The 24,941-nt window shown below is 29.9% G+C and overlaps 1 protein-coding gene across 7 annotated transcripts in view; it reads left to right on the forward strand.

Annotated features, from left to right (window-relative positions):
* The window catches only part of LOC107440157 (zinc finger protein 423), a 151,812-nt gene extending 128,900 nt beyond the window's left edge, over positions 1–22,912 (forward strand). For all 7 annotated transcript variants that reach the window (XM_071179556.1, XM_071179558.1, XM_071179555.1 and 4 more), the window contains 3 exons: positions 13,206–13,562; positions 15,566–15,760; positions 17,734–22,912. In XM_071179556.1, coding sequence (XP_071035657.1) covers positions 13,206–13,562; positions 15,566–15,760; positions 17,734–20,937 — 3,756 coding nt within the window. In that variant the 3' untranslated portion in view covers positions 20,938–22,912. The remainder of the gene's footprint in view (positions 1–13,205; positions 13,563–15,565; positions 15,761–17,733) is intronic.
* Positions 22,913–24,941: the final 2,029 nt, after the last annotated feature.

The following is a 24,941-nucleotide window of genomic DNA, read 5'->3' on the forward strand; positions in this document are numbered from 1 at the left end:
AGACTTGTAATGTTGATTCCAAAAGACGAGGAAATTCCTAAATCAATTAGTGGGGGACTTTTTTAATGGAAATATTCCACATTTGAATTACATGGAGAGGAAAACTACCCAAACCCCTCATGGTTAGCCTGACGGCAAGGGTCCGTCTCATGATCCGTCTACCACTGAGCATATTTTGGTCGGTGCTAGCCAGGTGAGGAATTTATTCGTATCATCAACAGATCGTAATTTAGGCCTGAACCAGAGAACGATCTATCTCCAATTCAGTCCCCCCAGAGGTACGATTTGATATGGGAACATGGAGGACTTTGTATCCAGGAAAATTTAACGTGCACCAGTCACCATTTACTAGAAGGCCGGCGGTGAGCAAACTCACGCCCTCTGGGGCATGGGCCCAACGCCTTATTAACCAGGCTATTCTGGCCCTAAGTATTAGACTGTTTTTCATAATTAAAATTCATCTTTTCGCTTGTAATTAGAGTGTCAGAAGTTTTTTTTATAAGGGACACCGGTGTCCAATCTGTGTCAAAGGGTTAAAGAAGAAAAAAATGAAAATCCTATTAAAAAGAAAAAAAAAGAAAAAAAAACTCAGGATAATAATCGTTCTAACTATAAATAATCGTATTAACTATAAATAATTTCTAAAATTTAAAAAAAAAATTGCAATATTTTACTAAAAAATTCAATGGGGGTGGCCCAGGGTGATATAAAAGGCAAGGGAAAAAGTTCTTGCTTAAGAGCAGAATGGAAAAAAAAATATTCACACCATCAAATTTTAAAGCACTCCTACAGTCGCTTAATCGAGCTTAAATATGCATCATCCCCCGAATTTAATATCATATTGTAAAACATAAATGAACTGACACGATTTAGAGGTGAGAAGAAAAAAAAACTGTGATCCTCTTCACATGACTACAAAATTCATCTTAGAAATGTTACCAATTCATAATCCATTTTTTTTTTGTCCCCGTGAAGCTTTTTCTGTATCTGTGGACGTTGTGAAGTGGGGACACAGCTGGCACCTCCCGCATAGCTAACCCGCTGGGAGCATCCCCTGCGGTGTCTTTCCCATGGTGGCGTCTAGGGGGTAGGACATGCCTACTATGGATGGTGTTGGAGGAGGAGGGAGAGAAAAAGAACACGGGGAAATGAGTCAGGGATGCGCGTGCACCTCCCTCCGCGAAGAGATATCTTCATCAAAGAAAACTTTTTTCATATGTACCAGAGATAGATGTTGTATTTAGTTTGCTCTGCAGGGAAAACTATTTTGAGTTACCTCGGTCTGTGGGGTGCTGTGGTTGTTTATGAATGTGTTGATGAGAAGTTACGCTGAATGTTGATTGCTTTTATTATTTATGGTTTCTTTATCGATTTTCAATCTTTTTCTTTTTTTATTTCGTTAAGACTTTGGAAAGTATTTTTTCCAGTATGTAAAATGGGCATGAAGCAGCGCAAATTATAATTTTTAAATTATAATTTGCACTACTTCATGCTCATTTTAAATAATTATTTTATTAAAAACCAGTTTTTTTAAAGTTTATCCACGAAAAAAGGCACTTTAAAACAGTTTTTTTTTTTTTTTTTAGCATTTGCGAACTTTTTAGAAAATATTTTACTTTGAAAACGGACCCTTAATTAATTTATTTATCGAAAAAATGGACCCTTCACTAAAATTTTATCGAAAAACGGACGCTTCACAAAGTATTTTATCGTAAAAATAAGCCCTTAACAAAATATTTTACCGCAATAACGGACCCTTGACAAAATCGTAAAGACAGAACCCTTCACAAATTATTTTATCATAAAAATGGATCCTTCACGAAATATTTTATCTTGAAAATGAACCATTCCTAATATTTTTCAAATTAAAAATGGAAACCACTCGAAATTATTTTTTAAAAAAATAATAAACAGAGTCGACTAGTTTTTCAGCAAGACCATTTACAAAGAGTATGGAAACACTACTTTTTGTGATTTTTCACGAAAACCTTTTCCCTATCTCACAAAATTGCTAATAGATATTTCCTAATTTCACAAAAAATATGATCTTTTACAAAAAGTTTGGCATAACCCCTCAATGAAAAATGAGCAATATCAATATTAAAAGATCAATATCGATACTATAATTATCAATATAGGAATAATTTATGCATTTATCACCAAAATTGTAAAACTGCATTTTCTTATATCAAATGTTTATCATCTTCTACTAACCGAATACCGTCTGCTATACCATGTATTACATATATTGTAGTATTACCTGTATTGTTTTTAAGTTATTTTTAATACTGTTTCCTCAATTTTTGCAAACAATTTATTTCCAAACATTTGAGTTTTGGACAATCATAAACATAGTTTAATGCATTTTGCTTAAATTACCACACCATGCTTTATTTTTAACCTATCAGAGGCCTTATGCATATATTATTTTGTTAAATAATCATTTTCTTACCAGTTTTCCTTCGATTTGTTAGGAAAATACCAAGATTAACTTTTGCTGCCAGGCCACATATTGACATATAATTAGTAACAAAAATTAGTAGTGATTATTAATAATCGTATAGAAAAACTGTAATCACAGATTGCATTCAATAATAGCAGTAATAATTTAGACAATTTGAATAAATTTAATAACTGTCTGTACAAATATTAACACTGAAAACAAATAATTATGCATTGAACGCATGAAATCAATAACTTTTAGTAATTGCTCTAATTTATTTATTGCTTTAAGAAATTAATTAGCAACCAATCTATAATCATTTGGCGTTAAACGGAGATAATGAATCAATACTTTAATTCTATCACGTAGCTTCATTTGCATATTTCTTAAATAAAAATTTCCAAGATAATCTTCTACCCCCACAAGAAAAAAAAAATGGAAACAAGTATTATTTGTCTCAATTCGATTCTGCCTTGGAAACAATGAGGTCAGACAGGCCTTTTCAAATTCATCATACACTAATTTCGATAGCCAAAAAGTCAAACTAAGTTTTGCATTTATTTATCACAAGGGCGTGTCCCTACTAATACCACCAAAAATACGAATCAAGACGACATGTTAATTTCTTCTTTTGACTTTTCATTACCACTTCGACTGATGAATAAAAATCAAATAAAACCACTCTTAAAATTAATGAAAAAAACCATCCAAAAAGTAATTTGCTCACTTCAAAATTACACTACTAATATTTCAAATTACAGACCGTTTAGCGGGTGGCCATATTTTTTTACCTAATTGCCGGGCAATAATTTCAATTTTTCTTCCTTCTTCTTTTGACAGATATTGGCGAAATAATTTAATTATGGTTAGAAACGAACGCCTATTTAATTATGCCTCTGAGCTTAAAAATCGTTATTCCATTTGCGATTGCAAGTTTGATTACTTCAACAAGGAAATGGCGATTCTACGTGAGTGAATGTAAATGCAGAACTTTTCTTCATTTTTTGTTTGCTTTTGTATCTGCCACTTTGTTCTTTCTGGAATTGTTATGTTTTGTTGAAGGAATTGATAATTATTGTTGAGTTAGCACTTAGACGGCATTTATACGGTGTCAGCAAGGCTTTATATATTGGCCACCTCAAGATGTTAAGGAGTCATTCATCTTGTGTTTCAAGGATACTATTAACAATAATACCGTTTATTTACTTATTTTCGTTTTTCTACTTGTCTTCGTTGCGTTTATTTTTTTCAATATTCTGAAGAAGAAAAAAAAGATGACAATTCATTGAAAAATAATGCTACATATCTGAAAAACAGATTCAGCTCCAAGTATATGAAGCTGTTTTTGTATGGTTTAAGCACATCTAAAAACAATGAAATATTTTTTTTTACATCCTTTTTTTCTTTTTATAAGCATCCTTTAAAATCTTAGAATTGATTTTTTTTTTAAACATTTTCATTTATTTTTTTGTTTTTGTTTCCTAAAATGCCGCTTTATGACTCCTCCCCCCCCCTCTCAGATGGTATATATTTATTATTCTAATTTGTTATACACTAATTTGTGGTTAATAATTTAGTTTTAATTTTCTGTTTGAAAATTAATATTCTGTTTTGTTGTTACTTTTCTTAATGCAAAATGATTTTATAAGCTTATTGTCAGCTAGTTCTGTCTCCGCTTTCAGTAACCCCCCCTTTAATTACTGACATTTTTTCTTTATAGTTCATCAATAAAACAATAAACATCAATCCATTGGCTATTTTTAACAATTTTCATAGAAATTATAGTCATTTAAAACAAGACTAAATTGATTTACATTAGATATCCTAATTTTTATTAATATTACAAGAATTAATCATTAATATTAATTTTTGTTGCTTTTAAAAAATATAAGATGTAATAATATTCGCCACAACATTTTAATATTAGAAAAGTAACATCTCATTCTTTTAATAATTGAAAAAAAAACGTTTCTTTCTTTTAATAATAGAAAGAAACGTTTAAATAATACGTTTTAATAATAACGTTTAATAATAGAAAATAAACGTATAAAATTTAATTTCCTCTTTTAAACTAAAATTTGAAAAATAGTATATGAAGATAAAAAATTATTTTATACTTTATTGAATCATGAACAAAATTGTGTTTTTCACTGAGTCAGAAATTTGTTGAATTTCATTTAACTTTTCCAGTGAACTTTCTTTTTCCCCGAATTTCTAACTATTTGAAGTTGTTTTTTGTGGGATACCCTAGATTTTGACATTCAGAGAGCGCGAGGTAGAACAAATAAATCGATCTTTTTTAATGTAGCCAATTCTCTTCCATTTTTGTGTTGTCCTTCGCTCACTCTGTCTAACATGAAGTTCGTAAGCCGCGATGGCTCAGGGGATACAGCGTTCGCCTTCCTATGAGGCAAACCGGGTTCAAATCCCAGTCGATACGAATTCCGCATCCGGCTTGTACCGACTACAGTGCTGACGTGAAACATCCTCAGTGGTAGACGGATCATGGGTTAAAGTCCCCTTGCCGTCAAGCTTGTCGTGGGAGGTTCTCGTGATCTTTCTCGCAAATGCGGGTTAACTGCATCAAAAAATCCTCCACGAAGGCAAATTTCTCCCAAAATTCGATCCAGGAGTTCCCTTGTCTTCTGGATTGGGTTCAAAATTACAAGGCTACAGAGTTGAACATTAGTAGTCGTGAACCCATAAAATTGGGTTGGCTGTTCAATGACTGTTATAATATAAAGTTTGTAAATAATGTCAACAATTCACGCTCCATCAAAATGCAATGAAAACTTCCTACTCCCACATCCCAATTGCTCTCGTAGGCAAACAGGCATGGTGTAAATCAGCCCCTGTGGACGATTAAAAGCTACCCGACACCCTTTTAATGACGTTTTTAATGACTCTATCAATCTCTCATGCGAAGCCTCTGGTTTTGTCCATTTAGGGCGCAGCCTTTTCTTCCTTTTTTTATCTTTCAAGGACTCCACCTCTCTCTCTCTTGGCTACTACCTCACTCCACCCGATCTTCTTCGATAACAGAACAAAACTGGTAGTTCCCCCCCCCCTTCTTTTTTCTTTTAATCATTGTGTTTTGAGGCTATGCAAATTGAACCTTCCTCTTCTATTTTGTACTTTAAAAAAAACTATCGGAAACAAAATTTTCATTATTTTATGAGAAAAACTATAGTTACTCTTACTTACCATGCCTCCTGTTTTTTTTAAACGAAGAATCCTGTATTTTAAGACTATCTCCTGTTTACCCGTATATTCTCAAATTTCTCCGTATTTGTTGAAGAAATTTTTTTTAAAAAAAAAAAACATTTTTGCGAGGAAATATCCGTTGATGGCTAAAATACTTCTCTCAATAGATGGTGCTATTGCCAGTACTTCAGTATGTTGAGTGATTATAGTTAAAGTAATTATAAATAAAGGTTAAAAAACATCTTCTTTAGAATAAGATTTATATATATATATTTTATTTCGCTATATGTAAGTGCTATATTATTTCCAATTTTGACTTGCATGATTATGTATAATTTGATGTATAATTTGATGTATCAAAACTTATACTCGAGCCTAAAAATGTAGCTTGTAAAATCTCCGTTATTTAATTTTTCCAATGTTGGAAGGTATGGATTGTATATTACTGTTTCGTTAGGTGTTATTTTCCATGCAGTGTTTTGGGGTTATTTTAACTCGTTATTGTTCATTATTATTTGAGGACGGATAATTTTTTTCCTTCAAAAATGTAAATACATAATGGTAGTAACGGGATCTCATTTTTTTTATATTAGCTAAGCAATACATGCGTATCTTCTGTCATATATTTATAATATTTAACACGGAACCGAAATGGTGAAAATTTTCTTTTATTTAAAAAGTGGAAGAGAAAAAAGTCTAAAGTGATAGCTAACTGAAAAAAATATTCACACGGTTTAAATGTTAACACATTATATTACTTTGATACATTTGATTAACTCAATATCTTATATTTTTTTAATGATTGAACAAGCACAATTAAAGCTTGTTTTTTGAAGAAAGTTTTGGTGACAAAATGAAAACTTAATATCTAGTTGAGATATATTTTTACACGGTTATCATAACCATTTAAATTTAGTTAAATACCTATAAAGAACCTAATTGCGTGAAAATTAAATTCAAAAAATTAAAATACGTTTGCAAGGAACTTTTTAATTGCCAAAAGCTAAGCTTTTAGCTATATCTTGAAAAATAATGATCATTTTTTTTCTAAAATTCTGCACGTAGACTTTTATTAATGTTACCAATAATTTAAAAATATGATCGAAGAAAAACTGAAATTTTTTGTTTTGAACGTCCTGTGTCTCCTTAACTGTCTACAAAAATTGATTCCGATTCAAATGTTTTCAATGGAAATTTATTTACGAAATTATGTAGAAAACTAAACCTAATTTTTTTATTAATGTGCACTTAAAAATCGGTTCAACGTTGAATCGTAATTTCTGCACCAATTAATCGCATTATTTTCAGTTGAAATCGATATGATACACATTTGAAATGTTATAGTTGCCGCAAATTTGAATTAGATTGTGGTTCCAAATGCTCCAAAAATCAGTACTTCTAACATAACAATGAAACAATTTTCAGATTGACTGATTCTTTACTCAGTCATGAATTATGAATAAGATCAACAACTACAATTAATATTGAAAGAATCTATGGCCGTAATATTTTAATCTAGTGCAGAGACGTTTAAATAGGATATTTTCACGGCATCTAATCGTATTGGTTCAATGAATGCATGGAAGGATTTAATTTGATGCTGACAACTCAACATTCGACAGCACCTTAAAAAAGATCGCGCCAAAAAGGTGAACGCTCCGAAACTGGAAGGTGGCCAATGTGGCCCTCAAATACAGGCTCAGAAAATTGCACAGGCTTGCTTTGATATCCCATTACGTTTTCAATTTTCCACAATATTAGAGATGGATACTATTTTCGGAAAGTTGTTTTGAATCTGTTATTAAAATGAGCTAAGCAAATAGCATGTTACTTCTAGAAGTGTGTTACAAAATACTTGGTCAAACGCTATGTATTGTTAAATTTCATTTTTCAACCTTTTTGTTTTGCTCAAACTTTTTTCTGTTGATGTTACAGCAGTTATAAATAAAAGAAAACTAAATGATAAAGTTCATTCTATCAATGTATTATTTGATGTAATTATTAAGTATTTCGTGTTTTAACTTTGATTAAGTGTAAAAAACTATTTCAGGTTAACCAGTTAACTTGATTATCAAAATCAAAGTTGTATCAAAATCAGGTTTTTGTCAAAAACAGGTTTTATCAAAGTCAATTGAAATCGGTTTTATCCAATGAAAAAAGCAAACGATGGCTCAGTTTCTCATGTAATTTTGAGACACTAAGCATGCATGTTATTTTGTTATTAATATTTTTAGCATATATGATTTCGTAACTCATGATTTCATAAAATCAGCTTTCATCAAAAACAGGTTTTATCAAATCAATTAAAATCAGTTTTATCCAATATAAAAATAAAAAAAAGGGTGACTCAGTTTCTCCTGTAAGTTTGAGACACTAAACATGTATGTTATTTTGTTACTAATATTTTTAGCATACATGATTTCATAACTATGGTATATTATTTTTTGAACTCTGATTTCACAAACATATACTAGCGTTTTAATCAGAAGAAAGAAAAATACATGTCTTACGTACCTAATTGTGATGTTTAACTAATTAATTTATCCAGTTCAATTTTTAAGAATAAAACTAGAGATTCAAATGGAAATTTTTTTCAAAGAAACCGCTTTAAATCAAAAATTTCTTTCGAAAAATTTATTAAACAAAAAAAACTCGTTTTACATACAGCAAATTTATAAATTATGTACCAAAAATATAATTTTATAGTCTCCATAAAGTCAACAAGTGAGATAAAGCATTTGAATTTCGATTTTTTTTCAAGTCATTACTAAACTTGATTTAAAGAATAATCACAAATTGTAAACAAATTTTTGAGCAAATATGTACTATTCAAGAGAAAAATTAATATTTGACTTTTATAAAAATTTACTTTGTTGATCTTTTTTACTGTCTTATTCTCTATGAAAGACAATTTACTCTTGCATTTTTACAATTCTATAGAAACTTATTTCCCTGCTCCCTAACAACCTTAAATTCTATTTGTTTGTTAATATTTTTTAAACAAACGAAACAAAATATTGAATTAACGACGTTTAATTTTATAGAAAAAAAACCTTAACATGTTTTAGAAATACTAATATTTTCATCAAATTTTACACAAGAGTACAAAGATAGTAAACCTTTTAATTGAATTTCAAATTGCGAATTAGTTTTTTTTTAAACGTTTGCATCAGTTAACATTAACACAAAATTAGAGGTAAAATAAAATAATGAAGAATTGTGTTGTGTTCCTATGTTTACTAGTAATTTTTAATTATATTACTATCACTTAGAATGTTTTATCTAAACATAATACACAAAACTGAAATACAGTTTATTAAATTTATTTCAAATTTGGCAAGAATTATACCTCAGTTTTTAATTTTGATTCATGTCTATTCCCTCTACTCCGTATAAGTTTCTCTCTATCATTTATGAATTATTATGACTAAATTTACGTTATACTCAGAGCTCAAAGTTTCTTTTGAGGGAAAAAAATGTGAAAATTAATAACTTGCTTTCCTCGTTTCATCAATGACAATTTTGCTTAATAAATTTTGAAAAATATTCCACCATGATTAATTATACGGATGTCAAATTTTATTCACGCCGCCTGGCTCCTTTTCCTCGCAGTAATAAATAAAATTGCTTTTTCATAACATAAGGAAGAAAAATGATGAAATACCACCTTTCATCTTGGTTTTGGGAATAAATGAGTTGAAAAGGAACTAATTTCGAGAGGCATTCTTTTTTTTTATTTTTGTGTTTGATTTTAGTTTCAATTATTTTCCTGGTAATCATTCTTTTTGTTATAGCGTATAAAAACTTATTTTCAAATTTCATAAATACCATAAATTGAATTTTGAGTGCGTATTGGAATTTTAAGGGAAATAATATTTTTTTTATGGTGGAAGTCAGTTTTATCATTTCACGAATTTCTTTTATTAGTTTAAGGATCACAAAATTGTAATTCAATTGCGTAAAATTATCAAAAAAATTGCCAGTTTTTAATAAAAAGAGACTTGCTGGGGAAATTTATAAAATTTAAAACTACAAGATTATATTTTAGGAAGTAATATTAAAATTTTTAATTCTTATTTTGAGAATTTTTTTTTATTAAACTCAAAACTTCGCTTCGAATTTCAGTTTCGAATCGAGTATTTTTATTTCTAGTTCATCTTTCGTCTTTAATATGTTGAAATTATTTGAAAAATAACTCATGTTTTTTTTTGTTTTTTTTTTTAATATTGTATGATTTGTATGAATTTTATAAAAGCCAAGAAAATTACATCAAATATTTATCATAAACTAGCAAACATTAATCCTGTTAAATACGATGATCTCGAGGTTTTAAAGATATTCATGATACAGTGCCATAGAGGAAACTGATTAAAATTACTCCTTTACGCAGAGCGCCATGTGTTGGGTTTTAGAAATTATTATTATTAACATTGAAAAATATTATTAGCACTTGTTAAATAAATCCTATTGTCCCCTAAATATCCCAGAAAAAAGTATCGTAAAGATACGATGTAAATTTTTTGAACAAACTTAAAACAGTGCTTGTGCCAGCCTAAAGACAAATATATTATTATACAAATATTTCTACAATAAAGAATCAGGTTAACCCTGAAACTTGCTGGCTGTCTAAGCACTAAACAAAAAAAAAAGAAAAAAATTCCAAGTAAACTTTATTATACTTTTCAGTAATATATAAGTATGATGTTTATATAGAGAAGTAAATACATAATTGAACTATCATTTGCTTTTGCAATATAAAAGGCAATTTTGCAATATAAAAGCACTAAAAAATTAAAGTACGGAAGTAATTATCGTAGAATCATTAGAAAAAAGAATATTAATTTTATAAGATAAAAAAAAATCATAAAAATCGATAGTTAAATAAGTGATATTTTTTTTACAAAACTTTATTTTCCACAAAACATACACAAAGAAATCTTAAATTTCAATTTAATTATGTCAACGAGTATCTAAACAGTTTTATTTTTTAAAAATTAAGTTGCATTACAGAAATTATTAAACATATTTAGTTTTACAAACTTTCTTTACGAACTCCTCAAATTTAAGTTGATGTCGCAAAAGAACGAAAAAACCTATATGACCTCTAATCCTAATTTTCAAACCATTTAATATTTAACTCATATATGTATGGCCATAAATTACTCCTTTTCATATAAAAACTGGTAATTAAACATGAGTACATCTTAATTAACGCCGTTCAAGTGTGACACTTAATAAATGATGGATAACGTTAATGACTTCTGTGTTTAGAAATCAAATTAATAATTCCATTTATATCGAATGAATTTCGAAATAAGTTGGGTAATTTTTCGTCACCTGTGAATTAAGTTGTCATGTTTATTTGGTAACCTAATTTTTTTGCTCCAACCATCGAAATATGAGCTATAAATATGTAAACCTTATTCTTTTATTAAAAAAATTTCGCTGAATTATATTCATATTTTATTCATTTAACTGGTTGTAATATATAATAACATTATTCTTAGGATTATGCTTTATAAATTTTGATTTTTTTTTCTTCGTTTTTGCAATATATATATTTTTTTATTCTCAACATAAACAATAAACACAGCTCTTAATTCCTCACAATTGTACGAAAGTTCCTTAAATTTTTCGAGCGTTATTTAATTAAAAGAATGTGTGTTTTTTGCCTTGTTTTTCGATAAATCATCCTGTCATACTTTCTAATTAAAATAAATAATAATTAAATATGCAGGGGAATGAAAGGTGTAAAAAAAAATAATTAAGTTTCTTGTTAAATTATTTTGTCTTCAGTTTCCTGAATACAAAATAATAAATAATATTTCCTGAATAAAATTGCGTCGAATTCTAGTAACTGTATATTATTAAGGAAAATGCTTAAGAATATACAAGGTGTTCCGTAATTACCACCTTAAGTTCATATTTTTGGAATTCTTGTTCATAATGAAGTAAAACTATGAACATTAAGGGTTTATTAAATAATATTTTTTCATAAAAAAAAAATAATAAATAAATAAAATAAAATAAAATAAAAAAAATTAAGAAAAACTGGAAAAAAAATTTCAAACTTGTCCATTATTATTTAGATTGGCAAATAAATAAAGAAAATCAAAATCTTTTTTTTAAAAAATTTTGTCTAGTGAGTAGTTTGTAGAGTGAATTCGTCTTTCGCTTTAATCGCCGTTAAGCTTCATACTCAAACTGGTTTAAGACTATTTTAAGAATTCGTTTCTTTTACTGATCTATTGTTGCTGTTTCATTAGCGTTTCCAGAATAGTTTAGCGAGTTTAAAATTTATAATGGAACAAGTTAAATAAATGTCAGTAAAAAAAGTTCTGAAGAATAGTTCTGAAGCTTATCTTAAATCCATTAAATTGCTTTAATTAGAATATTATTTTTCGATTTCATTTTTATCTGAGAGGTAAATTTGAATTGAAGTTATTAATTATAAATTGTTTTGCATTTATTAGCATGCATGGGTGATGATTTTCTAAAAAGACACCTTCATGAAAAGATTTTAATGTTTAAATTGGATATTTAAAATGTCCCGAATGAAAATTTAGTCGAGAACAATACTAGATAAATAATTTTTCATCCATGTTTTGGATTCAAATTTTGAATATGTTGGCATTGTAACATGCAACAAAGCTAATAATTTATTATAAATTTTGTTATAAGATAAGATGAAATTTTGTTTTGTTATCTTGTTTTGTTATATATTATTTAAATAAGTTAAATTTAATAATTATCATTGTGTTTGAGTTGTATTTTAGAAAAATAAAAGAGCCTTCCATAATGTAGATCTAAAACCGTAATGGTCAGGGGAAAATATAGCTTGTCTGCATAAGCGAGATTCCAACCACGGCCATGGTTTACGAATCTTTATATTCCACAATATTGAATTTTTATTCCGAATATTAGTCAGATCTAGAGTTCGAAAACGCTCCAACTGACATTTATCTCTAAGTTTTCTTTTCAACAGATGCGATTACAGATTAGTTTCCCAGATAGATATAGATCGATGCAATTACAGATTAGTTTCCAAGATAGATGCAATTACTGATTAGTTATTCTAATAAGTTATAGAAAGATAATCCTTCACAAAAATGAATTTGCCAAAATGCATACCAAGAGTTATCTTGTTTTATTTTCTCGCTTTTAACCAGTACAATACAGATTACAATATAATACAATACAATATAATAGAAAACAATATAATACAATACAATATAATGCAATACAATATAATACAATACAATATAATGCAATACAATATAATGCAATACAATATAATACAATACAATATAATACAATATTACAACATATTACGTAATATAACAATACAATATTAAGAAATTAAATATCAAAAACTGTTAAACCTTTATGAGAATTGATTGTCCAACTGCGGTGATACATGATTTACTCAAGTATCACTTTTTGTTTTATAAGAATCTGCAGCGTGTTGAAACGTCGAACTGAAATATATTTTTTTCCTTAACATGTTGGAAAATATTTTCGAATGTATGTTGTTTATAGGTTCATTTTTTCTTTATAGGTACATAGCGATCAATTACCATTTATGTGCGACTACTGTAAACGTCTTTTTAAGCACAAGCGCAGTAGAGATCGCCACGTCAAGCTGCACACAGGAGATCGCAAGTATCGCTGCAATCAGTGCGAAGCAGCATTCTCTCGCAGTGATCATCTCAAAATCCACATGAAGACGCACGATAATGCCAAACCATATCAATGCACTGTTTGCAACAGAGGATACAACACAGCAGCTGCTCTCACATCTCACATGCAGAACCATAAGAAGGATCTCACAAATCCATCCAGTCCATCTTCCAACTATGGAGGCTATCGTTGTCTGCAGTGCTCGGCATCCTTTCCTTCAGCCAAAGAGCTTCAGGTGAGTGAAATATACCCTTTGAAAAAAATAGAAAACAAGCAAAAAGGCAAATTTTCTTATTTGAAGTAAATGCTCATCCTCTATTGGTCTATGCTTGCATATTTGAAATTTGTTATGCTTCTGTAAGCCATATGTAAAATACAATGAATCTCGGGGGTATTTTCTTTTCTTTCGTGAATACGTATTTGTTTAATCTATATTAATGAGTGAATTTTCGTTTGAGTGAGTTGCATTAGATATTACAAACACGCTCTATAAAATGAAATATATTTAACAATAAAAAAAAAATTACTTAACAATGGTTGAATCGAATCTGTACCATGCAACCATCAACCACACAACGCAATACATTGTGAGAAACATAATCAACACCATACCTTTCAGATTCTTTTATTTGATCAAGTATTGTTCACTGATAGTGGTTATCTGTTCAAGTATGTTTTCATACTATTATGATTTCTAAGCAAAATCTTGCAGATTCTATTATCTGACTACTGTAAGTAACAATCACCAACATCCTTTATTTTATCAATGTTTGAATACATGTGTTTCTGTAAACAGCCTTTGGTTTTTCCCATATTACTACTGTTTATTACGAAGTGAGGCTGTTGATTTATGTGTTTGATTTAAGAACTCCTGAAAATATTGTGTGAATTTCATGCCCATTTAATATGTTAAGAGGTCTGGCGTAATGTAATGCACTTCTGTATTTCACTGTGAATGTTTCAGAAAGTCCTCCTTCTAAATGCTCTTCAATTCTGATCTAGTTTTTCTCTTAAAGTCTTCGACATCCTTAAAACTAATTGAAGCTGAAAGCTCGAAAATGAAACCCACGCTCTTTTTTCTTGTTTCCGAAACTAAAAAATTTGCTAAGAGAACAATGTTTAAGAATGTCACTGTTATACCATAACAGTTATACCGTAATACCGCACAGTTATACCGTAATATATAATATTTCAACTTGTTTTGAAGCCTTTATATTGTTAATTAAGCAAGTAATTACATGTTGCAAATTAACATGTTATTCCAGGTCAATGGCATTACATTTCAGCTCTATTTTTGTACCTATAGACTCTAGAGCATGATAATGATGACCATGCTTTAGCTTCATTCTACATTAACATGGAATATCTTTTAACAATAAAATATTAAAATAGTGTGCATTTTCTCTCTTGTAATATGGTTCAGATAATTTCTAAACTAGATAATATTTTTAAAAAAATTATACTACGTCTTAAAATAATTTAAATTACATTTAAAAAAGGAAAGAGTAACGCTAACCTTTTCCTAAAAGCAATAAGCTTTGGAGTAAAAAACAATTACTTGTTGGGGGCGTTGCGCTAGCAAGAAAGTGGCGTAGAGCCCCGTTAGAGAATACACAGCGCCATCTATACAAATATTTTGGAACTAAAACCTACCTTTATCACATAATCGACAATAAATTTCTAAGCTTCTTTACAGTTAGTGCAATTTCACCTTAACAAATTTATTTTATTAATATAATCAGTATTTTAAATTTAGGATAATTTTTATATATCACTGCAATTTTTTTTTAAAAAGGAAAATGTAATTAAAAATTTATTTGCTTTTCAAAAAAGAAATTGGGACAACCCTTTTACTTTTCACGTAAAAACTGATTTACTTTTTTAATGCTAAAATTTATTATACAAATGTTATACCGAGAGATCAATAATTACGATGAAAATTTATTTCTGATTAAAAAACATCATAAAATTATGTCAAATTCAAAGCATTTGCATTTTTTTAACGTATTTATATAAAATAAAAAAAACAATAAAATCCGAAAACAAATCCAATATTAATATCTAGAATTTCTTTTAATTTTATTATTATTATTATTATTGCAGCAATCTATTTCCTTACTGTGCATCAAATTTAAATGCCTACTTATTATTTTATCCAATGAATTCTTATTCTTTATGATATTTATTGTTAAATTCAATTGTATTCAATATTTTCTTCAATTCAATATTTTCTTTCAGACACATGTGACAATTCATGAAACTGCGCAGTCTAATGAACGAAAACATAACTGCAATTACTGCTCTGACGTCTTTACAAGCCAAGAGATTCTAGTGACTCACTTGGAAGAAAAGCATGCTTCAGAATTCCACACTTCATGTCCAGAATGTGAAGAAACTTTCAACAACTATTCGGAATTCCTTGTCCATAAAGAGGTAAAGAAATATTTCTTTGTGTGTGCTTGCAAACATTAAAAATAGATATAATAATTTTATGCTTATTTAAATCTTTAATAATGAAGCTGTACCAAGCGTTGCAGTTTTACAACTGACTAATTCAGAAGCTGTGACTAGCTGGGGAGATATAGGAATAATGGTGTGGAAAGTTCCACACGATACCCGAAATTAAAATTTAACCCTTCACTCCAAACTTTAAGTGAAAAATAATAGTTATTTTCATATGCAGGATTTGTCAAGAAATGCAGGGAAAAAAATCAGTTGCAATCTTTTGAGAGGGGATTATTTTATGTCACTTTGCATACCTGCAAAACTGCGTGTACGATATTATAAATTCACTGATACCCAACGCAAATGTATAATAATGTATGAATAAAAGCAATAATAAACACAAAATCATCCAAAAATCAAATGAAACTTGAAGTGTAAGAAATGAAACGACTGAAGATTCAAACTGCAATAATAAATACCAAATCAATTATCTCTCATGCCAAAATAACAGTAGGCGTCAAAATAACGAACAGCAATATCTTTATCTTTTAAACTAACACTGACTGGTGATAAATTCTTTTTCCTCAGCAAGACAAGCACCTTCGCAGATGTGCGAAGTAGTTTTCAATGTTAAATTATCGAGGACAGCAGAAAAAATCTAATTCAAACTTAGGCTTGCATGTATGCAAATGGGCACAATGAAGTGTCAATGTTGCAAAAGCTATTCTTATGAAAAGTGTTGAAAAAGCTATTCCTATGAACAACTCTTTTGTTATGTGTGAGCTTTACAATTTGCATCTTATCAATTTTTGTAATTTATAGGTTAGGAAGGCTTTGATCTTAACTCTTATGAATCTTATAATTATTTATGCTTGTAATTCTTATAATTCTTTATGTCCGCAATTTTTATAATTCTTATGAAGAATTCTGTTGTTCTGAGCAAACTTTACAATTTGTATTTTATCAATTAGTATAATTTATTGGTTAGGAAGGCTTTTTAGGTTATATTTCCAATACTTTAAATCAAAATAAATTATGCCCACATATTCAACCTGAATTTGTGATTGTTGCGTTGCACAGTTTGCTAATACCAACACCAAGTAACATTTTGAGTTATTTTTTTCTTTCAACATGTGCATATTTCATGTATGCGCTCTCTTTTTAAGTAAAACACAATTTTTGAATGTGTTCGCAAATGAATTGTGCCACCCCTATCTGTGACAATAATCTAATTAAACTGTAAACGAAGATGATAAGAGAAACTATTTTATATATGGTAGAGACAAAAATTATTAAGAAATTAGTTAGGGGCGATCTTGAACACATTTTTTAAGCACCATCTAGAATCAGAAGAAAACCCTTTTTAAACTTATGAACTGAATGCCTGCAATTCCGATCTGACATTAACTTTATTAACAATTCATTAATGACCCCACTCCGAAAAATTGTTAAAAAATTTTTAATTTCTATTTACTTCAACAAGGAAACGGAGAAAATTATTTCTTTTTATATGATTGTCATTACGCATTGTTACAAATATTATATTTATCCTATATTTGTCTTGTAAAAAGAGTGGATATTTAACTCATTATGCATAAGTTTTAAATTCTTTATTTTTTTTCGTACATTTTCTCGTAATAATCAAGTACAAATGCAGTAAATAAATGTATAAGAGTCTGTATAATACAAATTAATTTTAGAAGATTATTTCATAAAACTTAAAGTTCATTAACTCATGAAATCTAAAGAGATTCTTTAGTTTTAATAATGTTAAAATTTCATTTTACTTTTTTTTTTTATTTTGCCTTTGAAATTATTTTTTGCTGTTCATCGAGTTATCCGTCTTTATATTTATTTAACTATCATTAGATTCAACTATCATTAGTCATTTAAATAAAGAGTAAAAAATTTAATGTATGTTATATGTCAAAATCTAAAAACATCATTTCGCTTTATTTTAGTTTCATGCAACTGGAAAGAGACGACGTGAAAATTCTGAGTTTGAGTGCACTTTGTGTTCCGGAAAAGAATTTGTGTCCTCTGATGCCCTGAAGCAACACATTGATGAAGTGCATATTAAGAGGAGCAATAGCAGAGACTCGACTCCAGCGATTCATTCTACCACTAGTCCGCAAAACAATATTGGTAATTCACCGGATAACAGAAGTTTCAGTTCACCCACTAGAAACACATTTAGCTGCCAATACTGTACCATGAAATTCGAAAGCGTTTTTTCCCTTCAGACACATACCATAGTTGTGCACAGTTCCAAGGAAATCACAGAAAATGGGCGTAGTAATGAGCCCGTCTGCACGCTGTGCAATAAACTCTTCCACGACGACCTATCCCTTACCGCCCACATGAAAGTGATGCATGATAAGGAATTAAATCTTGCAAAATATCATGCTGAAAAAGAAATGTCTAGAAGTAAAAACTCTAGTCCAAGAAATCCTTTCATGCTTGAATTTCCAATTTTCAACAATGGCTCGTTTGGTGGCTTTCCCAACCCTGGTCCACTACTTTGCAACCAATGCAATGCAGCCTTACCTGATTTTGAATCATTTAGAACACATCTTAAAACTCATTTGGAATGTGGGACGCAGAAATTTAGTTGTTTTGAATGTGATGGACAGTTCCCTTCAGAAGAAGTATTTAATAACCACGTGGCTAATCATTATTTAGCCATTTCGACCGAATATGGCTGTCAAAGTTGCCCTAAAATGTTCTCTAAACCAGATCAGTTACAACGACATTTAATGGACACACATGCTCACCAACTTTATCAGTGTTCCCTCTGCAAAGACATGTTTCAGTCCAAAGTTGATATTCAAATTCACTTTTCAATGAAACATAGTGACCAATGCCGTACTTTCAAATGCACATCGTGCAATGTTGCCTTTCAAACTCAGAACGAATTCAGCCTGCATGTTAAAATTGCTCACTTTGCTAAATATCCCCCATTTCGTTGTCCCATTTGTTCTCTTTGCTTTCCATCCGAATCACTCTTTCAAGTTCATATGCAGTATCACAAGAAATACTCCTGCTTGTTTTGTCCAGAGTTCTTTCCAGTAGAATTTCTACTAGAACGACACATTCAAGAAAAACATTCAGGAGAAAATATCCTTCCTGTGACAGCACGAGAGAGGGAGAATGTCCAAAACTTAAGTATAAAGACTAACTCAAAATCTGATAGTGATAGCAATTTTGAATCTTCTCCCAAAAAACAGCTACGTTGTGATATGTGCGACATTAGTTTCACTGTAGAATCATCCTTAATTGTCCACAAACGCCAGGTGCACCATATTCGAACATCGGGATCCCAGAAACCAGGGCAAACTACTCTTAGTCTATTTTGTGCCTATTGTAATGAATCATGTAAGTCCAGAACAGAATTGGAAAATCACATGAAATCTCACACAGTGAGCCCCAGCAAACATAAATGCAATATATGTGACGAAATCTGCCCATCAGCTGGCACTCTGGCTGAGCATAAACTTGAACATTGCAAAGTGGTGACAAACAGTACGTGTGTTGTATGCCACACAGCAATACAACAAGAAGACCAGTTTCATGCCCATACACATCAACACAATCCTCAAGGACTTCCAGCACCCTGCATCATATGCCGCCAAACACTAATGTCTGACGTTGAAGTTCAAGTACACGCAAAACATCATTTGCGATCCACAGAATTTTTGTATAACTGCTGCGTGTGCGGACGTAAGGGTTCCATACAGCAACTTATCATTACAGGAACGCAAGAAAATCATACTTACATGTGCAAAAATTGCTTTCACGCCAAAGGTAATGATTTTCGTTTCGCTAAAAGTGATGATCTTCGCTGTCAAAAATGTCAGGTAAAGTTTGAGAGCATTTTAGAGTACGAAAATCATAAACTATGCCATCAAAATACATTTCAGTGCATTAAATGCCAACTGTCTTTCGATTCTCTAGAAGAAATTCAAGTTCACGTAGCTACTCATGTTCTTGAGGAAGGAACTGATCATGTTTGTCATTTGTGTAAAAGAGTGTTCGATTCCCCCGCTAAACTTCAGTGTCATTTAATTGAACATACCTATGAAGGGTGTCCGAGTTATGATTGCTACCTTTGTAAAGCGGCATTTTCTTCTGCTTCTTTAATTCAGCAACACATGTTGGAACATGGAATGGAAGCAAAACCTTATATATGTTCTCTTTGTCATCAAAAATTCTTTTTCAAAGCTGAGTGGAGTAACCATTCATTTTGTCATCCCAATTATCCAAAGGAAATTGCTAATTTCAGCTGTCAGGACTGTAATCTAAGGTTTACGTCTTTAAAAAGTTATCAAAGTCACTGCAAAATTCATGAGAGTAGTGGTAATTTCAAATGCACGTTGTGCCCCGAAGCTTTTGCTGCTCCAGGAGATCTTCAACAGCATCACTTTAAATACCACGCAGACAATGAATTTACAGATGGAAAAAAGAGCTTTCCTTGTAATGATTGTGATCAAGTCTTCCCTTGTAAAAGTAATCTCCAAGGACATCAACGCATACATTCACAGGGAGCTAAATTTACCTGCCCAACCTGCAACAAAGCCTTTTCCGTCTCCAGAAACCTCACAATCCACATGAGAACGCACACTGGTGTTAAGCCTTATGAATGTCCCATTTGCAAAATGCGCTTTGCTAGAAAAGAAAATCGCAAAGCTCACCTAAAGTCACATTCTGGTAAAAAACCTTATTTGTGTCCTCACTGTGGTAAAGGTTTTTCGAGATCTTGCCACGCTAAGGAACACATACGAATTCATGCAACTTCAACTACCTATCCTTGTGAATTGTGTTCAGAGACTTTTCCCTCCACACTAACTTTGAAAAATCATCTGGTATCTGCGCATGATAAACATTTTGACCATTCTTGTTCAGTGTGCAGCGAAGTGTTTGAAGACGTTGAAACTTTAAACCAGCATATGCTAAAGGAGCATGATGTACGAACCAATGTTTCATCTCCTTTGGAGGAAGAATCCGAATCTTCCTTAGGTCAGAGTTCAAGTTCAGGTGATACAAAAGATATGGACAGCAGCGAGTACAGTAGCAATATAGAAGAGAGTGATACTAGAGATTCCCCTCTGTCCATCGTAGTCGATAATGAAGAACATTCTATTCCAGTTGCACAAACTGTAACATAACACGGATGAAAATCAAGCTATTACTTTATTTGTATATTTAAAAAAAACTTTTTTCGAAAGCAATGCAATAATCAAAACTAATTGTTTCATGGTAATTTTTTTAAACTCTCTTTATGGACTTAAAATCAAAATTATTCAATTAAGATTTTTTTTTCTAATTGATTTATTTTTTATTTGTTCTAACAGCATTCATTCATATTTACTTTATTTAAGAAATGCATTTGAAGCAAAATGTAAATAAGATATTATTTATTTAGTGTGTCTTTTGTAAATACTTTTACCAAAAATACAGATTTTTAATTTTTGTTTTACGTATTTAAATTAGTTTAGTGTACGTTTCGTATCTTTATAATTTACAGTTTTTTTTAGTGTACTTAAAAGGGGAATTTTTTCAAGAAATTCCAAATTTTACCAAAGAACTGATGCCGATTAATCGGTATTTGACGACCAGCAGTCTGTGATGGATATGTGATTTTGACAGTAGAAAATTTATATTGTGTTTTGTTTTGACTAAAAGTTTGATCTGAAAATTTCTTTGTCTTATCATTCTTTGATTTATCTTGAATATTTTTAGAAATCTTGATTTAACGGAACTGTTTGAAAATGCTGATATTTGATATTACTAAGTTTGATTAGAAATACTTATCCATGAAAGACATTAATCTTTCACCTTATATTTCTAACAATTATATAAAAACTTATTTTGACTACATGCGATATGTAGACGACTAATCTAAAATTCTTGTTTTGTAGTGTATTATAAATATATTAACCTTATCATGCTCAATATTTCATTGTATGTGTATTATTACCATAAGTTTATTTCGTTTTTTCACTGCATATTAGCACCAGCAAAATATTGGGAAAATATTAGATTTGTAAAATGCTATTAAAACAGCACCAAATTAATGTCAATCAGAGCGGTAAAAAACACTACCATTTGCTGTGGTTATGATGATTCAAAGTTTTCTTTTATAAATTAGGTAATGGATCTGAAATTACGTTTGAAAAATTAAGTGATTCTTTCTACATATATCTTGTTTTATGCACAGGGTGTTTAGTAATAGCCACCCTAAAAATAAATTTTTAGAATCTCTGTCGAAACCGATGTTAGCCCATTTAAAAGCACAAATTAATATGTTAGAGAGGAAGGAACCAAAAAGTTACCGAAAATTGTCGAGTTATAACTGATGCAGCCTGGGTAACTAACTTCAAATCCAGTTCATTGCCTGTTCAAACTTAGAGGTGTATGCCCTTCATATCCTCTGTTTTCTCTGCAATCAAACATGTCTTGATGTTTTCTGTCTCACCTTCCTCAGTAAAGGGGATTAAATTTCGAAAGCATTTTTATTTTTCCTGGATTGAATATTGATTTGAGATTCCAATTGTGCATACTTTTTTTATTTCATTTAGACACTGATTCTAAAAATGTTTATTAACTGCCGACGTTGCAATTCACTACATTGCTAAATGTATCAATAATTTTTAATACTGAGTTATGCCTCATCATTTACAATATTTACTCTTCCTATTTAGTTCAAAACAATGACTGAAATATTTCTCATTTTTTGATATTTTCGCTTTTTTTTAACTCTTCTCTAATTTCAATTTAAGTAATTATAATTCTAATTAAATTGGTGCTATGTCTTTTCAAGTGTCCTTTAATTGTACTGTTCAAACGGTTAATTATATATAAAGATGGTTTTTCTATTGAAACTTGTACATAATGATTTTAATAATTTATATGAATAAGTGTACATATTTTTATAATCGGGGCTTCCTACAATTTTATATTATTGTAGTTTATAGATTACTATATTCGGATGAATTTAATTTTATTTTTCACCCAGAAACAAAATTTGTGGTGAAGAGAAGGATGACAGTGTTGTTCACTGTTTAAAGATTATGAGTCTATAACTCGATGTTTGTTACGATATTTGTATGTCCAAAATAAACAGTATGAGTGCCTATTAAATGAGATCTTTTTCTTGTGTCTCAATTATTTTAAAAGACATTTTTTATTAAAATCATGTACGAAAACTATGAAAAAGCTCTAATTTTAAAAATTTCTCATTTCAAGAGACTGAAAATGAAAATAATTTTAATATTTCTACGACCTGAAACGAAAATTGCGTGATGCATCACTTTTGAAAGAAGCAACGATGATTTTCGGTGGCGATAGAAGTTTGTTACGCAAATGATGCACCCTAAGTTAATATAAATGTAAATATTTGTGTAAATATAATATAAATAAATGTACAAAAACTATGAAGAGCTCTAATTTTAAAAATTACTCTTTTCAAGAGACTAAAAATAATTTTAATATTTCTGTGGCCTGAAACGAAAATTGCATGATGCATCACTTTCGAAAGACTCAACGGGGATTTTCGGTGGTGATAGAAGTTTGTTACGCAAATGATGCACCCTACTTTAATATAAATATTCGTATAAATATAATATAAATATGTGACTTTATAAACATCGATGATTAACGTTTCATTTCCGTATTTTTACAATTTAGCATGATCCCTGAAGTCTCTTAAAACCAAAAAAATTTGTGCAAACGTGCTTTTGCGAAAAATGCGCTGAATAAAACTAATAGCAACGAAGAAAAAAATCCAGGATGTTATGCAATTTGGTACAGATGTTAAGAAGAGGTTTCTGAATAATATGCTAAAGTCCATAGCAATAGAGATAAAGATTTTAAAAAGTACGTAATGGTTTTTTTTCTTCACCAGTTTAAAAAATCCTACAAAAATACTTCTTTAAGAAAAATAAGTCAAGGTACAAAATAAAATACATAAAATTCTTCACAAGTTAAACCCTATGTATTAAAAATTACTTCCGAACACTATTCGATACGCGCAGAAAATCAAAAATGTCGAACAATTCACGGTCCATATTAAACTATGTGTAATTACTTAAAATAAGTACTTGCTATTGCAAAGTTTAAATTATTTCTATCTTAACGATTTAATATGAAAAAAATCCACTGATTACGTTTTTGTGTTTCATATAATTGTCGTTTCTTAGCTTAGCAACCGAATTTCAGATTCGTCGCCACGATTGCAATTGTTGCGTTAGTTTTTAAAATTGAATAAGTCTATTTTTTAATTTTTGAGACTTTTAATGTTTGAAGGAATCTAAAAATATTGGAAAAGATACAATGGTCATTAAAATCGTAAAATAAATAAATGATTTAGTTCCAAATAGACTTGCACCACTCTCAACAACAACGGCTTAATTGGTGGAATTTGTGTCAGGTAACGCGTGTCTTCAAAATTTTCTTATAGCACAGAAACGAAATTTGTTGAACTCAATTTTTTTAATTATAATGATAGATACCACATTTTTCGATATAAATGAAATCGGAAGAGCGTTTTTGATCATTAAAAAAATAATTAAACGGTTTTTAATTAAAATACTAAATGATTTTTTATAGCACGAAAACAACGTCTTGATGTCAATTTTTTTCTAAAATTCGTTAAATATTATATCATAAAATTCGTTAAATATTATATTTTTTAATATAAAAGAAATCTAGGTGCTTTTTGTTTTTGTTGAGATCATGAAGCTTCGTTATTTTATCTATAAAAAATTATTGAAATATCTTGGCTAAAAATGACTTAATTTTTTTATTTTCTAAAAACGAAAAGCATCCTCTTCATTTTTTTTTTATATTGAAAAATATAATTTACAATATGAGAAAAAAAATTAGGTCAAGGAATGTAGTTCTGAGCTACAAAAAATCTTTTAATTTTGGATGAATTTTAATAAAGGATCGATCGCCTTTCATTTCGAGGTAGATCACCTTTTTCAAAAAAACGGCAATAATCCCCGCTATAGATCTCGGTCAAATTCTCGGCATCGAAATTCAGTACTTTGCAGGTACCATCAGCGTTATGGGGAAAAAATGTAAGCCCGAAAAATGTGTTCAACCTTGTGCTTGCATAGGAAAAGTATTAGAGACTTATAAATAAATGTATTAGAGACTTAAAAATTAA

This window comes from Parasteatoda tepidariorum, chromosome 4 (assembly GCF_043381705.1).
Source record: "Parasteatoda tepidariorum isolate YZ-2023 chromosome 4, CAS_Ptep_4.0, whole genome shotgun sequence".
NCBI classification, from domain to species: Eukaryota; Metazoa; Arthropoda; class Arachnida; order Araneae; family Theridiidae; genus Parasteatoda; species Parasteatoda tepidariorum.